At 54.7% G+C, this 19910-nt stretch overlaps 1 protein-coding gene across 2 annotated transcripts in view; it reads right to left on the minus strand.

Annotated features, from left to right (window-relative positions):
- Positions 1 to 1094: 1094 nt before the first annotated feature.
- SAMD4A (sterile alpha motif domain containing 4A) overlaps positions 1095 to 19910 on the minus strand; it is a 74568-nt gene continuing 55752 nt past the window's right edge. Inside the window, exons 4-13 of one of the 2 annotated variants that reach the window (XM_084288131.1) lie at positions 17061 to 17324; positions 13037 to 13146; positions 12285 to 12371; positions 10398 to 10692; positions 9487 to 9572; positions 8508 to 8626; positions 6838 to 7039; positions 6301 to 6427; positions 5307 to 5390; positions 1095 to 3365 (exon numbers count right to left, since the gene is read on the minus strand). In XM_084288131.1, coding sequence (XP_084144257.1) covers positions 3337 to 3365; positions 5307 to 5390; positions 6301 to 6427; positions 6838 to 7039; positions 8508 to 8626; positions 9487 to 9572; positions 10398 to 10692; positions 12285 to 12371; positions 13037 to 13146; positions 17061 to 17324 — 1403 coding nt within the window. In that variant the 3' untranslated portion in view covers positions 1095 to 3336. Of the gene's footprint in view, positions 3366 to 3996; positions 5391 to 6300; positions 6428 to 6837; positions 7040 to 8507; positions 8627 to 9486; positions 9573 to 10397; positions 10693 to 12284; positions 12372 to 13036; positions 13147 to 17060; positions 17325 to 19910 lie in introns of those variants that run through there. The other variant, XM_084288130.1, reaches the window with a different exon arrangement.

Here is a 19910-nt window from a genome sequence, read left to right on the forward strand (position 1 = left end):
CACAAGGGTGTTTCACTGGTAACAACATTTGAAAACTGTACACTTGCAAAGACCAGCATCTCCAAACATTAGTATTTCTTTATATCAGGAAGCTTTTACATGTAACAAACATGCTATTTCCATATATGACAAAATTTAAAAAATATGCATTGCTTGGCAACATTAACTAGGCAAAAATATTTCTTTGTGCACTAACTTTGTACAGAAAAAACAGGACTAAATGCATGCATGTACAATAAAAGTCTGCCCGGAAACGGCATGCAACAGAAGAGAGTTCAAAGCTCTTTAAAGTAAGCTTACAATATGCATAAATACATAAGGGTTATATATTAATAAGGGAGGAAGTTTTCTGTTTAACATTATTAACATTCCTGTTTTTTGTGTTTTTTTTTTTTTTTTTTTTTTTTCTTCCTATTCCTCCCAGAGGAATACACATTCACCTTTAAGTAAAGATAAAGGAATACAAAAAATAAAACTCACTTTGCAAACTCTGATGACTTGTATAAAATCAACTTTAGTGTTCTATCGGAGCTGTGTGCAAATTATACGTCTGCAGGACCTACTTTCCATCAGGCACATCCAGAAAGCCAACCCGGGAGGGGCGCATCCCCGCGCCCCGACATGGAGAAAGGTGACAACAGAAATCCTCGCGCTACGTGCTGACCCAACCCTGGCCCGTGGCGAACCCCCCCCAGCGATTTGTGTCACGAGCCAAGCACCCAAAGGTGCCGGCTCGCATCAAGCGCCCGCGCTCCTGGCTCGGCGAAGGCCTCGTCCTTTCGGGGAAGGACGGCGACACCTCAAAAGAAAAGGGCTTTTCCTCAGCGTCGCGGCCCCGCGGGGCCATCCCGGATTGGGGTGCCGGGTTTGGGGCCGCGGGCATCAGCACCAGGAGCCGGTGGGAGCCGCCGGGGCCGCGCGCCCGACGTGGGGCGAGACCAAAAATTTGGTGAGCGCCGGCGGGCCGGGAGCCGCAGGGAACAGTTGCACGTGGGGTGAACGGGTGAATACAAAAAAGAAAGGCACTGCCGCTTTATTACTAAATATTTGACTTCACAGCCTCATTCATGCAACTGTTTTTTTTTTTTTTTCAGTTTTATTTTTTTATAAATAATTTTATTATTATTTTTTTTTAATCTTAGGATTTTATTTGCGTGTTTCTTTTTTTTTTTTTTTTAAACAGAGCTCTGTTACCTGCACTCAGCACAGGCCTCCCACAGAGCCAGGAAGGACTTCCAAAATGTAACTGAAGCCACTTTTTTTTTTTGTTTTTTCTTTTTTTTTTTACTTAAAAACAAGGAACAGCAAACGCAACTAAGTAGTTATTAACCTATACACCGTCAATGGAAAATAAGCTTAAAAAAAAAAAAAAAGAAAAAACAACAAAAAAAAGAAAAAACAACAAAAAAGAAAAAAAACAACGAATTATTTGGTGGTTGTTAATAACAGACATTATCATGGTTACCAGCCATAGCAAGTTCACAAGTAATATATCCAAAATAATCTCTCTAACAATCAGATAACCTCTGTTTCTATATTCAGCAAAGGAATAAATAGAATCTCAGCTTCGGGTCTTCCTTTCCAAAGCCTGGCGCCGCGGTGCTCGCGCTGGCCGCGGGTGCTGGGTGCCCCCCAGCCTCGCCGCGCCCCCTCCCCTGCCCCGCTCATTTTTCAGGCTCCTCACAACACTTCCCAGCCCCTCCTGGGCTCTGGTTTTCCTCCTCCACTCTCCTCCCCCCGGTAAACATCACCTCAAGCCTTCCGGTAAACAGGAAACCAAGAAATAGCAAACATAAAACATTTGGCACTTTTTTTTTTTTTCTCATATATATATAAATCTACTTCAAAATGCTGCATCAAAAATGGGTTTCCAGATCTGCCAGCAGCCCTGCTCAGCCCTCAGCCCGCTTTGGCAATGCCCCTGCCTAGGGCTTGGCCCCGAAACCCCGCTCCCAGCAGAGGTTTTTGGCCGAGCCCCTTCTGGCAGCGCCGCCGTGACCCCGCTCGCAGCCTCCACTTAGCTCAGCCCGGGCTTACAGCAAAACCAACCCGCAGGAGACCACCCTCCTGCCTTGAGCAGTCGAGATTTCTTTAATTGTTATTAATTTCCTCCGCCAAGGCTCTTAGAGGAGGTGGGCACGAGCCACCGTGACCCACATCCCCTCCCTGGTGCGTTTCGTGCCCCAAACCGGGGCGGCCTTTTGGTGCTCGCTGCGCTCTCACTCGGTTATTTGTGCACGATAAACGTGTGCTCGCTCCCAAACCTCCCCTCTACCTGGCGGCCAGGACCCCCCCGGCCATCCCAGGGCTGGAAAAGCCCCTTTTTAACGGGGTTTTGATGGGATTTAGGGGCGATTCGGGCAGGCTGGGCAGATGTGTAAAGCCAGGATGCAGCACCTTCCCGCTACCCACAAGACAGAGAAACGGACACTCACCGCACACAGCATCGCCCCCTCGCCTACATCCCCGGGCCCTTGGCCTCGCCGGCCACCACGAGGGCGGCCGGACAGACGGACAGACGGGCAGACGGGCAGACGGACACGACCCCCCCCCCCCCCCCCAGCAGCAGCGGGAGGGGAGCACGCGCCCTTCCTTCGACACCGCCGCGGCGTAAGCAACAGGCAGGTCGCCATTTCGGGTGCTCTTTTGCAAAACTGAAAGGAAGGTTTGTTGGATTGTGTTTTTGTTTGTTTGTTTGTTTGTTTTAATTATTATTTTTTTTTGTTGTTTTATTTTTGAATTTGCTCGCCCTTTTTTTTTCGGCTGCTGGTCCAGCCCCTGAGAACTCAGCAAAACGCGAGCCGGCGATGCCATGGGGCGTTTTTGCAAACGGCACCGGTGGGACAAGGCCAGGGACCGGGCAGGTGGCAGCACCCGCGAGGTCCCCACCAACCCCAGCCCTTGCAAATCCTCCCCAAAGGGCTTTGGGCACCCGCAGGTGCTACGGATTCGTTGCCTGGTTCAGAAACAGGGTCTGCCCACGGTGCGCTGGTGAAACCTCACTGTCAGCACCTTCCTGCCGCGTCCCCCCACCCTCCCCATGCTTTTTTTTGTTTTTTTCTCCATCATCGCCATTTATTTTTTTTTTTGCCGTTTCCCCCCTCCCTAGCATGGATGTAATAAATGACAACACAAATTCCAAGTCTAGTGATATGTTCACAAGGACAATCTACACATTCACAAAATTAAAACAGGAGAGAGAGAAAGAGAAAGAGAGAGAGGAGAGAAAGAGAGAAAAGGATGCAAGCTGTCGCTGAGGCTCCCGCGCGCGCCCGGACCTCGCCGCTGGACCCGCAGCAGTTGTTCTCCTGGCCAGCGCCGCCGCCGCGCCGTCCTCTAGATCGTGGAGGTCCGGTCGACACCATCTGCAAGCAGGAAGGGAAAATTAGAAGGGTCCTGGGGGCTCACACCGCTCCGCTCCCCCCCCCAAAGATGCCCTGCAGTGAGATGGTAGCGGGGTTATTCCCCTCCTTCCATCCTCGCAGTGGGGTGTGGGAGGGTTTTGGGGTGCTGGTGCTGCCCTCCCCGGTCCCTGTCCCACCCCTGGTTGTTCCTGCCCTGTCCCCAGGTCATTTTGTTCAGGAGCAGAGGGGGTTTGGGCAGCTTGGGCTTGCGGTGATGTGGGTGCGAGTTTGGGACCCCCAAACTGTCCCAACTGCATGGGGACAGGGCTGGAGTTGGCCCCAGGGTGCTGCCTTGTCCCCATCCCAGCTAATCCAGCCCGGCAACGCCTGTGCTGCAGGGATGGACACACCAAAACCCCACAGGTCACTTCTGGCTGCCCCCAGCCCCCAATCCCCGTCCCAGCAGGGCCGCCTCCAGCCGCAGCCCAGAGCCCAGCAGTGAGGGGTGCGCGACCCACCCCAAAACTGCACAAACGACCCTGCTGCGAGCACCTCCCTCCCCTCCTCCCCGGCACACCGGGAGCTTTTACTGGGGCACAAAGCACACCCTGACCCCATTCCCAGCCCTCTGGGCCGGCTCCCACAGCACCAGATGCTCCCCTGCAGGAGCCGGGGCAGAGCCCAAGAGCTCCTCGGCACCCCCCAAAGACCCCATCCCAAACCCCCGGGACGCACAGCGGTGCTGCCCTCTCCTCCGCCACCCTGCACAGTGCAGAAGGGGCTGGGATATGCTCGGGGGGGGCACACGGGGACAGGACACAGCGGGTTTTGTCACACCGCCCCGAGCACCGCCGCCGCCTCTCCTTCAGCTCGGCCGGGCGGAATTTCAGACTTGAAAACAAACAGGTTTGTTACTCTTTTTTTTTTTTTTTTCCCCAAAGGTTTATTATTAATATTATTATTATTATTATTATTATTTTGCAGAGCTATTTATAGCACGACCGCTTCGGAGAGGCTTGGGGTATGCGATCTGGGGAAAAAAAATAACTCGGAGGAGCAGTACCCTGCGGAGGAACAACACAGTTAAGCCTCGCCTGGGCACACGCCGGAGGAACGCTTCGGGTGACAGCAGTGTCCTTGTTTTCACGGCCAGGGGTGCTGCCAGCACCCTGCTGCATCGTACAGTCCTCGCTCCCACGTCTCTCTCTCTCTGTCTCTCTCCCCGGGACGGGCCGTGCCATCGCTGCAGGGAGCCGCGCCGGGGGCACCCGTCCTCCCCGCGGGCTCCCGTCCTCCAAAGTCCGTCCGTCCGCGACTTTCAGGGCACGAGCTGGGAATTCGGGAGGGTCTGGGCGCCGCGGGCTGCTGAGCTCGTCCCATTTTTGCAGGCTGGGCTGGGGGCTCCCGTGCTATCCGCGCTGGCAGGTCCGCTGCATCGGTCGGGGGCGCGTGCGGTGCCTCCCCGGGGGTCTCCTCGCCCACCTTCCCTGTCCCTGCTGCAGCCTGGCCCCCTCCTCCCTCCCCACACCTCGTCCCCACGGACATCCCGGGCTGCCAGCATCGCTGGCGCTGTGCCCACAGCGGGACAGCTCCAGCCCCGGGGTGCCTCGGGGTTCCCACATCCCCCAACAAAGCGGGGCCGGGGCTGGCAGAGGGGTAAAATGCTCCAAAGCCTGTGAACCGGGTGGCGTTGCTGCTAACTACCAGCAGACTAGTGAGCTACCACTAATTACGGTTAGCAAGCTAATTAGTGGCTACGAAGCACGGGCTGTGCTAGTGCTGGCCGTGAGCCCTGCCTTCGGTTTTACCCCTCTGCCCCGACGCGGGAGCAGCGTCCGTCCCGGCCCGTCCCTCAGAGCCACAGCCTGTCCCAGCCCTTGGGGGGCGCGGGGCAGCTCCCGGGGGGCTCGGTCGAGGCCGCTTGGACGTGCTGGAAGAGCCCGAGGAGGAGGGAGTGCTCACCGCTGAGCGCGTGCTCCGTCATGCTCAGGCACAGGGACTCCAGCCTGTTGTTGATGTCAGGTTCAGTCACCGGCACCTGGAACTCTGCAGGAGACAGGGACAGGAGATCCGGGTCAGGGGATGCGCTGGGGACCCTGCCCCGTGCCCCAGAGAGCACTTACGGGGTGGGAAATGCCCTTTTGGGTGGGTTTCTCCAACTCCAGGCAAGACCCACCCGCACCCCAAGGCCGTTGTTATTGGATTTGGCACTTCACTTTCTGATGCAATAACCTCAGGCAAGGGAAGTTTGCCAAAATCGTCATTTTCGCCCCGTATTTGCTAGCAAGGAGGTGCAATTTGGGATTGCAACAGCAGATGAATGGACACGAGGGGTGGGGGGCTGCTGCCGAGCCCCTTGGCTTTCCCATCGCTGGCCAAAAGGCGCCGCTCCTTCCCTTCCCTAAATACCCCGCTGTAACCGATCCGCGGCCCCATCCCAGGCAGTATTTCAGGGTCAAACTCGCCCCGGTGCAGGCTTTAAATAGCACACACGTGTGAGGCCGCACTCGGTCCCCAACCCCAGCCAGCCCCGGGGGCTTGCAGGACCCCAGCAAGGATCCGCAGCGGTGCCCAGAGCCCATTGATCTGCCCCCGGTGCCCGCAGAAGCGTGCCCTTGTCTTGGGGTTTGACCTACAGGCGAGAACAGGCACTGCTTTGGCCATACAGGATTTCTACTGCCAAAATCAGGTGGTTCAAACACCACACTGCCCTGTCCCTCACAATGAGCTGCTACGGGAAGAGCATCGGTAAGAAAAACCACGCTCAGAGGATGATGAAGTAAAAAGGGGACGCGCATCCCCATGGGAAGGACGGTCTCTTTATAGGGTCAGGCTCTGTCCCCGCTTCGTTCCGCCCCGTGCTCTGCCCAAGGGCACCCCGGTGGCTGCTTCCACGCCACGGACACTCGTTCCTTTCGAGGTGTGGATAACAAAAAGGCAAAAGTTTGCTTCCTACCTGGCTGCTGGAACATCAGCATGGTCTGCGGGGAGGTGTGCACCGGCAGCGAGCGCGTCCTCTGCACCGAGCTGTGGCTGCGGCTGGGCATGCTGTTGCTGCCCCCGGGGTTGGCAAACCAGAGGTTCTGCGGGGGAAAAACAACGGGACGGCGTGAGCTGTGAAACAGCACGAGGTGTACGGTGATGTCCGTGAGATGTAAAAGGCGTGAGATGTTCGACAGTGTCCATAGGGACATCGGCTCCACCATCCCCATGGGTCTGACCCCTTCGCCCTGCAGCCCTGTGTTTATTAATTGAGTTTATTAACGAGTTTCACGCACCCCTACACAAAAACAGCATCCCTGTGGGCTCATTTTCCCCCTCCAAGTGGCCGTGTGCCCCCCTCCATCCCTATCCCTTTTCCCTGCCCCTCTGCAGGGAGGGGAGCACCCGCAGGTAACCCCGCACCCTGCACACGCGCCTTGGGCTTAAAAACGGGGAATCCGGGCAAATTTGAGGAGGAAAAGCCAAGAAACCGTATCGAGCTGTGACCAACCTGCCTGCCTTGCTTGAGGATGGCGGGGCTGGCGGCGGGGCTGCGCTGGGGGGTGCCCAGCAGCCCGCTGGGCCCCAGCAGCCCCAGGCGGGCGGTGGGGAGGTTGCGGGAGGGGATCTGGAACTGGCGGGGGTTTCGCCTGCCCAGCCCTGCCCCGGCGGATCCGGCGGTCGGCAAGGAGTTGGACTGGCCAAAGCCTCGGCTGCGGAGAGAAAAAAAAGAGGGGTGAGGTGGTGGGGGGTTGTCAGGAGGTCCCGCTGAGGACCCCAGCCCGCAGAGCGGTCCCGCAGCATCCTTCCTCCTGTGGGAGCCCCCCTCCCGCACCTCCCAGGTTAACATTCATTTTTTTTTAGGGTTATTTTGCTGGTGCGAAGAGCAAAACGACCTGGAGCTGAGCTCAGACATCATTTGGGCAGACCCCGAGCTCGGGACACGAAACTGCCTGAGCCCCCACGGGGTCGGCTGTGCCAGCATCCCTCCCCGGGGTGGTTTTGTGCATTTAAAAGCAAGGAGAGGAACGAGACAAAAACAACCGGATAAGCCTCGGGAAGCCACGCAGCGGGTTTCCGACCGTGCTCAGAAGCCACGGGCGGGCTGGGATCCCAAAACTGGATCAAGCTGCTGGGCGGAAGCACGGCTGAGTTTCTTTAAACCTCGGCCAAAAAAACGCTCTTGCCATTCAGTCCACGAGCGCCGTGAGAAAGGCAGAATCGGCCGCGTGGTCTCGAGGCGTCCCAGGAGCAGGAGGCTCAGAAGAAACTCAAAGTGCAACCCACCAGCACCCGGAGGCAGCGAGGGAACCCAAGAGCAGCTCAAGAGCATCCCCCCGGCGGCTCTGCCAAAGGGACTGTGAGCATTTGGGGCTGGCACCTCCACCTTGTGCCAGGGGCCGGACCAAATGGGTCTGTGAAAACCTCTGTTCTTGTCTATTCTGCTCCTGTGCCTCCTGTGAACACTGAAATTTTTAGGATTTCCCATTCCAAAACGCTTCATTTCATTCTGCTGGGGAAAACTCCAGTTCTGCTTTCGTTGTTGTGGCGTCCCTGGATGTCCCAACACAGTCGGTTCTCCCCAGAATTATTATTATTTTTTTTTTTCGAGAAGGGAGAACTTGCACAAGCTTACAATTAAATACGCTCAGCAGAACGAAACAAAAGGCTGACGTTATTGTTAAAACCGGGCTAAAAATATCCTTTCTTGAAATAACCCGGCCGCTTTCTAGGATCCCCCGAAACTCGGCGCGGATGTGAGTGCAGGGGTGCTCGTAGTACCGCGCCCCCTGACCGCGGCCCCCACGCCTCGTGTGGGCTCCCAATCTTTTTGCCATTTCAGGGCTTTTTGGTGAAACTCCAGCACTGGTATAAAGAGTAAAGGGGTGGAAGGACAGGGAGGGAAGGACAGGGCAAGCACTGGAGGATGCTCTCCTCTTGCTCAGCCCCTCGCCAGCTGAGCTGCAATCTGTGAAATGGGTGCAGTGCTTCCCTCCTGCTTTTTTTGCCAGGTTTAATGCCTCCAGTGTCTGGGGAAGGGGCAAGGCTGATGCTCGGTGCAGGGGTAGCACGAAGCAGCAGCTGCCCTTGGAGCATCCCGGCCCCAAATGGGAGATTTGAAGCCGGGCACGGGGCCAGGCTCCGTCCCCAACCCCGCAGCCGCCCCCAGCGCCCGCGTACCTCCGCTGCTGCCGATAGCCCGACAGCTCCAGGAGGGATTTCCGAGGGAAAGACCTAAAGAGTTTTTGCACCTGCTGTTTCCATGACAACAGCCGTTTCTTCTGGATCTCTGTAAACGCCTGCCCAAAAAGAGAGAAAACGGGGAAACACGTGAATGTTTTCCTGAGCGGAACGGGGAGGGATGTCTGTGTACGTGCGTGGAAAGAAGCAGGCAGCGGTGTGATCCGAGCCCCACCAGCGGGTCCAGAAGCAAACCCTGGCCTCCCTCGGGGATTTACCCATCTCAGGACAAAGCTGCCACCCCCCTGGGCAGAGCAGGGCGTCCCCAAAACCCCCACTGTGTCCCCTTCCAACACTACCCCCGCATTGGACCCTTTTCCCATCTCTTTCTTGGGGCCAGGCTCTGCTCCTGACCCCAACACCCCCGGGGGGGTCACCTAGGGCGAGCCCCAAACCCTCGGGGCTCCCAGTAAAAGGTCACCCAGGCAGGGGACGGGACGGATCCGTCCCAAAACGGCCGCTGCTGCAGGCTGGTGGTGTGGGTTACGGGGGCACCCACGTGCCCGCCGCCGCTAACTTTAGACACCTCCGCGCCGCCAGCGCAGGGGAGCAGAGGTCTCCGGAGGACAGCCTGCAGGCTAATTAGCACCTGGCTTGATTGCTCCGAGCCCACGGGGTGGCTGTGCCCGAGCTGTCCCCTTCCACAGCCCCACACGGCTGTCTAAAAAGTCTCGGCACCGTTTCCAGGCCCTGATGCTCTCCAAAAAGCAAATAAGCTGCAGCACGACGCGCTCGCCCCTCCAGCTCCTTGCCCCTTCCTGTGTCTGTGCAAAGCAGCAGGAAAACCATCCCCGTGGGGGTGTCCCCTGCTCTTCCACTCTGTATTATGTGTTAGAAACCAGAGCGTTTCCATCAACAGGGACTTTGGGAACGGTTTCGGAGCGGTGAGAAGAGTTTGGTAGGATGTGCTGCCACTCACCTCGTGAATTAGACACTTGTCTATGAGCTGTAAATAGGAGCTTATGTTCTCTTCATCGGGTCGGGAAACTAAAAGCTGTGTGCATACTGCAAAAAAAGAGGAGAGAAATGGTAACGGGGCTACTGAGCTGGGAGCAGAGCTTCAGATGCTCCATTTCTCTTCATCAATGAGAAAAAAAATGCCCGTCCCCAATTCCTGCCATGCCGTCCTATCTTTAGGGCCAGATTTTGTTCTCAGTTACGCTGGTGAGCGTCCAGACGGGCACCTTCTAAGTCCCCAAAATTAGACCCGGGCAAGCCAGTAGCACAGGCCCTGCCTGCCTTCCCCTCTCCCCATGACGACATGCGAAAGGCAGCGTCAGCAAGAAGATCTCCTGCTCCCAAAAGCTGCCCCCGCTGCGAACGGGCTCCCAGGGGTGACAGCAGGATTTCAACCTCTTTCTGAGTGCATGCTGTAAAAGCAAGCGCAGAGGAATCCCCTGGGAAATTTTACACCAAGTTCCTAGATAGAAAACGTGTTTTTTTTGCAGAAAGGGCCTGAAGCAGGGACAGGGCTGGGGTTTCCTTTGAATCCCTACAATTTCTTTCTGTTCCCGGTCTCCCGTGTGAGCCTGTGGATGCTCCCCGTCCCCCTCAGCTCTGTGCAACCAGCACCGACACCTCAGATGGCACCGAGGGGAGGTAGGACACGTCTGAGACTGCACAAACCTGCTACAACAGCCCTGTGTATGGCACACGATGCTGCTCCCCACCTCACATGTGTTAAGCCCAACATGATGCCCTGCACCCTACACCCGGCGTGGAACAGCACCTGTGCATTTTGGTGTCCTGCATCCAAACCGGGGCTTAAAAAGGATCTCGGACCCAGCTTTTCTGCACTCAGGACGCCCAAAAAAACCCGCACCCACTCACCTTTCCCCATCACTCTGGTGAACTGGCCGGGCAGGTCGCCTTCGGGCAATGGGGCCCCCCCCGACTCGCCCTCGCAGCCCGGCAAGTGGTGCTGCTGCATGCCCCCCGTGGCAGAGTCCTTGCAGTCGGAGCCTTGGCTGTCGGAGCCCAGCAGGGACGGGGGGTGATGCGAGTCCGCGTCCCGGCCGTGCTCCTCCGGGCTCGAGGTTTGGGAACAGTAGGCTTTGATGGGGGTGAGGATCATTTGGTGTAGTTCCTGCAGCGGGACACGCAGGTTGCCGCCTTCCAGGATGTCCTGAGGATTCAAGAGAGGAGAAAAGGATTTGCAGTGGCAACGGGGCATTGGTTGAGAACCAGACCGGCACCATTCATCCCAGGAAAACCTCCTGTGAAGGCAGCTGGTATGGTGGATGTCCCCGTATACACTGGGCCAAACTGGGAGCACGGGTGCAGAGGTGGGAGAAGGTCAAGGGGAGCTGGGTGGGATGTGGTCGGAGACAGAAACGGAGACCAAAACGCTGCAGGTGAGCTGAAGTCCCCGTAGGAAAAGCGTTCAGCTTGGAGATACTGGGATCCCCTTCTCCCAAAGACCTGGAGTCAATCTGTTGGGCACTGCTTTCTGGGGAAAATTCCTGCTATGCTAACCAGCGGGGAGGGGTGGGGCGGCTCTTTCCAAGAAAGCAGCGATCTTTAGCAGCAAGACACTGCCCAAAAAAAAAATCAAGTCACACACATGCTCTTGTTTAGCCTCAAAAAAAAAAAAAAGAAGAAAAAAAAATTGGATAGGAAGCCTGGAAAAACAGAGACGTATCCTCCCAAATACAGCGGGAGCTCACTGGCGGTGCTGAACCCCAGCCCAGCGTGGTACGGGGAAAACCCCCAGCCCCAAATTCCCCCTGTGAGCACCCCAAAAGCAGCCCCTGGCACTTCTCTCCCTTGTCCTGCCGTGTGTGTGGCTGGCTGGGCCAGCTGGATGGGGCTGGTGCTCCCGCAGCACGACGGGCAATCAATACCATATTTCAAAACCGAGGCGGAGAATTAGGAGAAGAGGCTGTGCAACTGCCTGGAAAACACATCACCGAGGCGAGCTCAATCCAGTGGGCTGTCTCTCTCTCTCGGATTTGATAGTTATTATTAATATACGGGGGTAAATACGGCTTTACCAGCTCCTGCGATACCGAGCACAGTCCCATGTTATAAATAAATAGTGAAGCAGTGAGCTAACGAAAACACCAATAAATAGCAACACACCACAGAAGTATTTAAAAGCCCCTAGTGGGGGGCTGTGCGAGTTGCTGTTTGAGGATGGTGCAATTAAATATAATATAATATCGCAATAATAAATAGCGAGAGGCCAAGCGAGCTGCTCCCAGCAGGTCTGCTGTGCTGGCGCTCCTCTGCTTGACAAAAGCTGAGCGGACACAGAAATTTCTCTTTGTTCTCCTTGGAAATTCAACGTGCTGTCCAGGCACCGTGACGCATGTTGGATGGTGCCCTCTGTCACCTGGGGTTCGGGTGTTTTTGAGCAGCTGGGGGCACGACTGCTCCTTTCCTCCCAAAATACAGAGGAAAAGGCAAGGCAGGCTGGCGGTCGCAGCTGGTAAGGCGGTAGCTGGGCTTGTGGCAGAGCTGCAGAGAACATCCATCACAGCTCCGTGAGTGCAGGAGACAGATTAGAGCCCACTCTACAAAACGCAGCCCCCAGAAAAACCTGCATCTGGTACGGAATTGATGGGAGACAGCGCTCAGATATGGGCAAGGCAGCCACAGGTTTCTGCACAAAGGTCCCAGCAACGAGTGTGAGCAGGGAGTGCTGCACCCCAGCTAATCCGTGGCTATCGTTGCAATCAGAAAATTGGAAATATAAAAGTTGCTGTGATTACTTACCCTTTCTAAAGACTTGAGCAGGTTTTGTCTTTCTTTTAGCTTTTGGATACTGATGACTATTTTGTGTCTTGCGCCTTTGGTAACGTTCTGCAAAAGCAGCAGAGAGCCTGGCATTAACACCTCCACGGGACAGCTGCATCAACCCAAAGCCCTTCTCCCCGCAGTGGAAGGGGCTGCTACAAATTAATCCAATCCCTGATTTGCAGGGGGCATGGAAAATCACTTAGAAATTTGCTAGAGATGGAGATTTCCAGCTAGCCCCTTCCCTGGTACATCTCAAACAGTGAGAGCAAAGGCCTTGAGCAGATCTCTTTATCCCAAGGATAGCACAGGGGTAAATGTGAGGAAGGGGACGTTTTCAAAGGTTAACAAGGAAACCAGCCATCAAAGTCCCGCTGACTTCAAGGGGATCTAGGTACTGAAGACCCTAGAAATGCTCAGACTTGGTTTATCCAAATCAGACTTGGTTAATCCCAACCAGATGAAGCCCCAAGTGCAGCTCCAGCAGCTTGGAGGAGGATGGTAATTTCACCCTCAGACTGCAGTCAGAAGTCCTGGACATGGCCTTTTCCAGGTACAACGCCCTTTTTTCACCCTCCCAATCCTCAATTTTCCTTTTTCTGGTTGCTCCCCAGCCATTAGCGGGCTAAACACCTTCCAGGCAAAGCCACAAGAGGTGCCCAAGGTGATTGTCGTGGTCCCGGGAGTGACAGAAGGGCCCCTGATGGCTTTAGGACCGACAGCAGACGTACCTGTGCCTCCAGCTGGCATTCGGTGAGGGCCATCATCTCCTCGTACGTCATCTGCGAGAAGAGCGCCGCGTACTTGTGCAGCCGGAGACTCTTCAGCCAGGCTGGAACATCTGCAGCACAACGACAAGAGGAGAGCTCCCTTTTAGTTCACGCTCGGTGACGCACGGTAATGACAGGAGGAGTCTATCAGGGGCTGGGTTCCCCGTGCCCTCTGCTATCCTAGAGTCGTTACGGTTGGAAAAGACCTCCAAGAGCACCTGGAACAACCATTCCCCATCACCAGTGTCACCCACTAGACCTTGTAGCACCCCAAGTGCCGCATCCAACCTTCAGGCACCTTTACTGAACCTCGCGGGACCCTTCAGAGATGAACTGCTGTGGATACTGCTGGCTGAGAGGACCACCAACTGGATGAGGAGACGTCCTCAGAGGTTGGGTTTTAGCCCCCTGGCTCTTGAAACCTCTCCGATCCAAGCGCTATTGCTTAAACCACGATAAAACCACCGAAATCTGCTGCAGCCAAGCATCCCGCCGAGCTTGGTGGACCTACCGCTATACACCGAGCCCCCTTTATCACCAGGGGTGTCTTGAAACGACTTCAAAACCTGTCCAAAAGCTGGCTTGGCCACCTTGAAGCCACCACCACCCTGCTGCAGACGGCGCGAGCTCGTGTCAGGAACACGGGAGCCGCAGGAGCGACCGGCGGGGCTGAGCCTGGGATGAGCAAACGGCTGCGCTGCCGACGGCGGGCATTGATTTATGGCGTGAGGGAAGCTGCTATGTGCTGAAAATTTAAACAGCCGCTTAAAGAGAAATAAAGAGGGTTTCATTCTACTTTTGGGCGTGGAGAAATGGATGGGTTGTCAAAAGGCGGCGCAACTCGCTTCGGGAGCTCCAGCCAGCCGGCAGCGACGCTGGGTCTCGCAGGCCTGGGGGACCCGTGAACACCCCCAAGGGATGCACCCAACGCCTGGTGATGCTTTTGTTCTGCAGCCTAAAGGCTTCAAATGCTCTGGTAAATTGGGACCCGCTTCGTTTAGCACCAGAACCTGACAACAGCCCCGTCATAGCCTAGCCCAAGCACTCTGCTGGCATCCCCGGCAATCACCTTCTCTGTTAGTCCTTGTCCCCTGCCTTTTGCTCCTGCTCTGTCCCCTGACACAGGTCGGTATTCGTGTTTCAATGAAATTCCTCAAACACTGTGTTTGAAGGAGACCAGCCCCACACCAAACACGAGGCGTAGCAGTTGCCGAGCACAGACAAGCTCAAGAATGCCACTTCCCAAAAGTCCCAACGTGTAACCAGCCCCAAACCAACCACCAAAGGCTTCAAACCAATTCCTGCATTAAAAGTATAAAGAGAAAGCCCCCTTCCCAGTGCAGGTGGGGAGAGCAGGGACTGAATCTCAACTTCATTTTATGGAAAACGTGCTGTTACAGTGATGACATTAAAAGCCTGCCCGTTCCTCTGTCCCCTGGGGACATTTGGCACACGTTTGTGTCAATGGGAAGCCCAACTGGACACTGTCAGGAGAGAGAAGCAACCTCTCACACACATAAACCCAGCAGAAAATTCCCCTTTTACAGAGAAGAGACAACCAGGAGGCTGTTCAAGGTGATTTCATGGCCCTTGGGATGTCCACCTTCCCAACGATCCCCATGGAGCACTGAGCCAGCCATCCACGCACGGAGCTCCTCTGTAATCACCAATTACCAGGACCTAATTGCTCAGGCATGGCACAAGTGCCAGAAACTCCAGGCCTGAGGCGAGCTTGACCAGCACACACATATCTGGGTGCTGGCATGGAAATCTGGAAGAAATTTCAAAGGATTCATCCTGCAGCCAACACATACACGGGTGCCTTCCGAAGTGCCCTTGCAGCATCCCACAGCCCAGCCCATTTCGAGCCTGATATGTATGGTACAACCCCCCAGCTCTACCCAAACTCTCCCCCCTGCTGTGCCCCTAGATGTGCCTGAGAAGGAACGGCTGGATGGATGGACAGACACCACAGGTCCCCATCCCAAATGGTCATCCCAGAGGGTCACCAGGCACCGAGGGGGACCCGGAGGTCCCGTGGTCTTGCCTCGCTGCAGCAAGTGGAGAAACCACGTGGAAAAAGCCCAAGCTCGGGGAAGGTGCAGCCGAGATGAAACCACGCGGCGAGAGCCTGCAGGCGGCTTGGGGAGACGTGGCTGCAATTCAGAAGGAACTTGGCACACCCGGAAAGCGGTCTGGATGAAATAAGACGCAATCCAATAAAAATGCACGGAGCTGTGCATTGATGCAGGAACAATAACCGGCACAAGCTGAGGGCAGGGAACGGGCAGTACTTTGTGCTGGGGAAGATCTGGGGATACGGGGGGTCAGCCGCGGCCAGCGGTGTTGTGTTATTTGAGAACGATGAAGCTGCACAGCAACGGGAGCCCGGTCTGTATGGCAACCCGCTCTTCCCTGCTCAGCCCTGATCCCCGGGTCCAGTTTTGGGCAGCAACGCCTTCAAAAAGATACAGGCTTGGTGGAGGGGAAAAAGGAGAGAAGCGAGAACGACCCCGAGTTTAGAAAATAACCATCTGGGGACGAACTGGATTGGTTTGGTTTGAAGGAAAAGCAGCCGAGGGGAGACGACACGACAGTCTTCAGGCACGAAAGCAGAGGCTGGAGACATCTGTTTCGCATGTCCCCAGGGAGCAGGACAAAAGCAGAGCGGCTGGCTCAGCACGGGGGGAATCGAGCAGTGGCAAGCAGTGGCGAGGAGGGGACAGGAGACCAGGCTGGGGCAGGAGGGCTCCCTGGGCAACGGAGCCTTTGGGTGTCCCATTTGGTTCTCCCAAGGAAATGGGGCGGATTTGGCCCCGAATAGGTTAGGATGTGGGGGTTTGTTACGTTTTTTTGGGAAATTTCTGCCCACCCTGGTCCCCACACTGAGGTTTTGCGTCACCCGGAGCCAAGCGCGGCGCACGCGGTCTCTTCCCCAGCTCCCCCAGCAGAAACCTGGAGGAAAGCCACGTGAAGCAGACCCCTCTGTGCCGTGCTCTCCTGACGATGCTCTCCCCTGATGACAAGCTCGTTAGCGAGCAGAGCCCGTTAGAAAACTCTCCCCTCACACCCACAGCCCGCGGCCGCTGCCCCAAGGCTACGTCCTGGTGCAAAGCCCAAGCAGGCAGAGGGCTCAGCGCCAAGCATCTGCCTCGCAGGGCAAACCGAGGTGGTTTTCATGCATTTCTTCCATGCAAATCACACAGAGACAGCCAGGGCCAGCTCGAACACAGCTCCACGTCAGGGAGACCCGCACATACCCGGATTTGTCTGATTTTGAATAAAATCAGCCCTCGTGGCTATTAAAAAAAAAACATTTCCTTATCACCGGGCTTCACGTGATGGAGTTGCTTGGCATTAATAAAAAGCAACCGCCTCTGCTGGCGCAGTGCTGTGCCACACACCTGACAGCAGTGGTTTAAACGTGTCTCTGGTCTCAAGTTTGCTCTCCCTCCAGGACTGCAGCGCTGGGGGTTTCGTTTCTGCCTTATTTGCTACCGGGATGACAAAGCTTTATTGCTAAAAGTCGCGCTGAAAAGCAAGCATGAGGGGGGAAAACAACTGAAAGATGCAGGGTAAATTCAGTCCAAACAAGCGTCCCAAGCCAAAGCTTCCCCAAATACTTGGTGGGTTCCTAGTAACACCAAACACCGCAATGATAAATCGCCCGTGCCTTTGCTAAACTTAACCGTTTTTCACTGTAATTAAAGAAAAAAAAAAGAGGAAGAGAGCACCGCTCACAGCTACGATCCACAGGCTACAGAGAAAAATCAGCTTTTTGGGGAGGGAACACGCACCTCGAGAAGAAAACCTAACTCATCACCCTACAGGACGGTGGCGAGACCAACCCTGTCCCTGAGGCTCCAACCACGACCAAAGCCCGCGTTCCCCAAAACGGCCCCAAAGGGCCCAAAACGTCCAAGCCTCGGTCCTGGGGCCAGGCGGGGGCAAGGAGGGGGGGGGAGGCATCTCATTTGTCACTCACCTTTCATACCACTCCCTTCCTCCTGGAATGTGTTACGAGCGGAAGGCTGATCTTCTAAATGTTCACTCCCACCACTTCCCGAAGAGGCTACACTGCTTTGTGGAGACAGGGGGGCATGATCGGAAGGGATGCACTGGGGTCCTCTAGCTCGTAAGTCCTCATGAGACATCCATCCATGTCCTAGAGGCTGGTTTGGCACATTCATGGGTGGGGTAAGGGACACAGAGCGTTTCAAAGGGCTGTGGTGTGTCTGGCCTGAGAGAACTGAAAAAAAATAAAATCAAACAGGTTATTCCCCCCTCGCGGCCCTCGGGATGCAGCAGAGTCCCCTGAAAAAATAATGATAATAATAATAATAATAATAATTAAAAAAAAAAATCAAAATGCGTGGTGGCTCGGCACGGTGCTGAGGGTTTCACGGTGCCCAGGGCTACTCGGATCCTATCCTGAGCTCTCTCTTGGCCTCCTGGGATGGAAAGGGGACGGGGGGATCTGCGACAGGATGGGGTTACCCGAGCTTGCTGGGGTTGCTTAAGGAAAGGCACTGTGTGGATTTCTCCCTAGCAAAAAAAATATAGGGGCTGATGGGCTGACATCTGTCTTGCAGGGAAGCTGCAGATGTGATTTCGGGGGGAATGGGAATTTTCAAGCAGCTACACCGAGCTCGTTAAGGATAAAATCATCTGGACACGTATCCTGCCCCAGAACCAAACCCTGCTGGGAAAGGCACAGAAATTCCCGGAACGGGGAAGCCACCACAAAGAGGCACGGGGGAAGCCTTTCTCTCCGAGTTAGGACTCGGCTTATGCCCTGAAGCACGAGCATTTCCTCATCCTCCTAAGGTAACCGTGGAGGTACTTATTATCCAAATAACTGCCTCAGCCTCTTTTGAGTCCTGTCGAGCTCCTGCACGCACTCGAGCTAGCGTCGGTAATGAGAGCATCCCCGCTCCTCAGCCCAGCAGGCGTGCTTTCATCTGCACGCTGCCTTTCAACCCTCCCGGAGAAGCAAACTGCAAAGCCACGGTACAAACACGGCAAAGAGGGGCGTCTGAGTCCCTCCAGAAGCCTCTTTGGAAGGCTTTGTATTTCTTTTTCCTCCCATTTTTCATGCACGCGCGCGTTTCCCGGCCGAGCTTTTAATACCACCAAGTTCGACTTGTTTCTAACAAATAATTTTGACAAGGCTAGGAAAAGAGCAATGCACGCACTCCTGCCACTTCAAGCTATTTCTTGAGGAAGGATTTACAACAGGTAGGTATTTACTTGCCTCTCAGTCAAGTAGACGAGTATGTCTTAAGGCATTTTAAACTACCATCAAAACAAAATCTTAGATTTTCTGCCGTTCCTTGGTAGAAACGTTCCCATTTGAGTATATTTTTAAATACAATCTTTGCTGAATGGTCTGTGCCTCGCACTCCTCCATTTTTCACTGCTCCCTTTACGTACTGCATCATTCATTTCCAGTTATCTCCACAAAGATTTGGACAGCCTTTTCTTTGCTCTGGTCCTCAACAGGAGTAATGCAAGCTATTTAGAGAAAAAGATGGCTATGGATGAATTAGTTATTTCCTGTGAATGAAAAATACAGGAAAAGTTCGGTCTGTTGGCATAGCAAAATTCAGATCCCATCGTTCACAAAGTCATTAAGTGCAGTTAATGCCTTTCGATGTACAGATTTAGGATAGGAAACGCTTATTTAATGCTTTACTGCAGTTGCACTCAATGAAATCAGACTTCCTGGGAGCTGTTCCCAGACAACCGAGACCAAAAAATCCCTGGATTTGGTCACTGCTTCGCTGTGCTGCTGGGATGGCACGAGCACCCGAATGAAGGATCAGCTTTCTGAATGAAGGAGCATCGGGAAACGTCACCCAACTGCACATTTAGTGAGAAAATCTGCTGAAAGTCTGCCAAATGATCACTTTGGGGCAAGAGCCAGGGCTTGCTGCCTGCTGGGACAGCAGGGACAGGTCCTGCAACCCATGCCGCTTCGCATGGAGCCGAGGTGCTGCTGCTCCATCACCAAGGCGAGGTGCTGCTGCTCTGAGGTGCAGTGTGCCTGGGTGTAGATGTGCAGTTTGCATCAGGACGGCTACCAAAAAACATCTTGTGCTGCTCCGTTACAAGAGATTCACGTCTAGAGATTCGAGCAGATCTGCAGAACGACACCGATGTCTCAAAATTAGCAGCCACAAGCTTCACCACACGGTAGAAATGAAAAAGGAGAATTTTTGGCCCAGGGAAATCCGAGGGCACAGGGCATTAAAACGACCTTTCAGCCCATATGGGACTGCAGCGAAAACTGTGCAATTCTTCCTTCAAAACCGATTTCCTTACACCTGTACAAAACCTCGGGGAAACGCATCATTCTTGTTGTTTTTCCCCCAAAAGCGCTGACGCGAAGCGCCTCCCTAACCACCTCGTTCCGCTGCCAGGAGCGCAGCAAAACCTCTCCGCGGGCTCGGCGCGTTATTTCCTAACACAAATGAGTCTTGGTGGAAAACTGGCAGCCAGGTGTAACGTGCCGCAGAACTGAAGCCAGGTTTCAATTCCCAGCTAATGCCCGGGGGGAGGGGAAAACACCATCAAAGCCATCCCCGCTGCCCAAAAGCGTAATGAAAACGAGCAGGTAGCTCGTTTACGAAAGGAGGGGAGAGAAAAAAAAAAAACCCAGAGCTCGTTTGCTTTTATTAGGCACCTGTAAAAAGCAGCCGGTGCCGCACGCAGCTGATGGATGAGGCTGAAACCCTGCAGATTTCTGCAACGTCTCCATCGCTCCTGCTTCTCTCCCCTCCAGGCACGTACCACGAATGTTGCGCAGCAGGAAGGGCTGATGCTAAAGAAATTG

Source organism: Netta rufina (genome assembly GCF_964035555.1).
Source record: "Netta rufina genome assembly, chromosome: 5".
In the NCBI taxonomy this organism is placed as follows: Eukaryota; Metazoa; Chordata; class Aves; order Anseriformes; family Anatidae; genus Netta; species Netta rufina.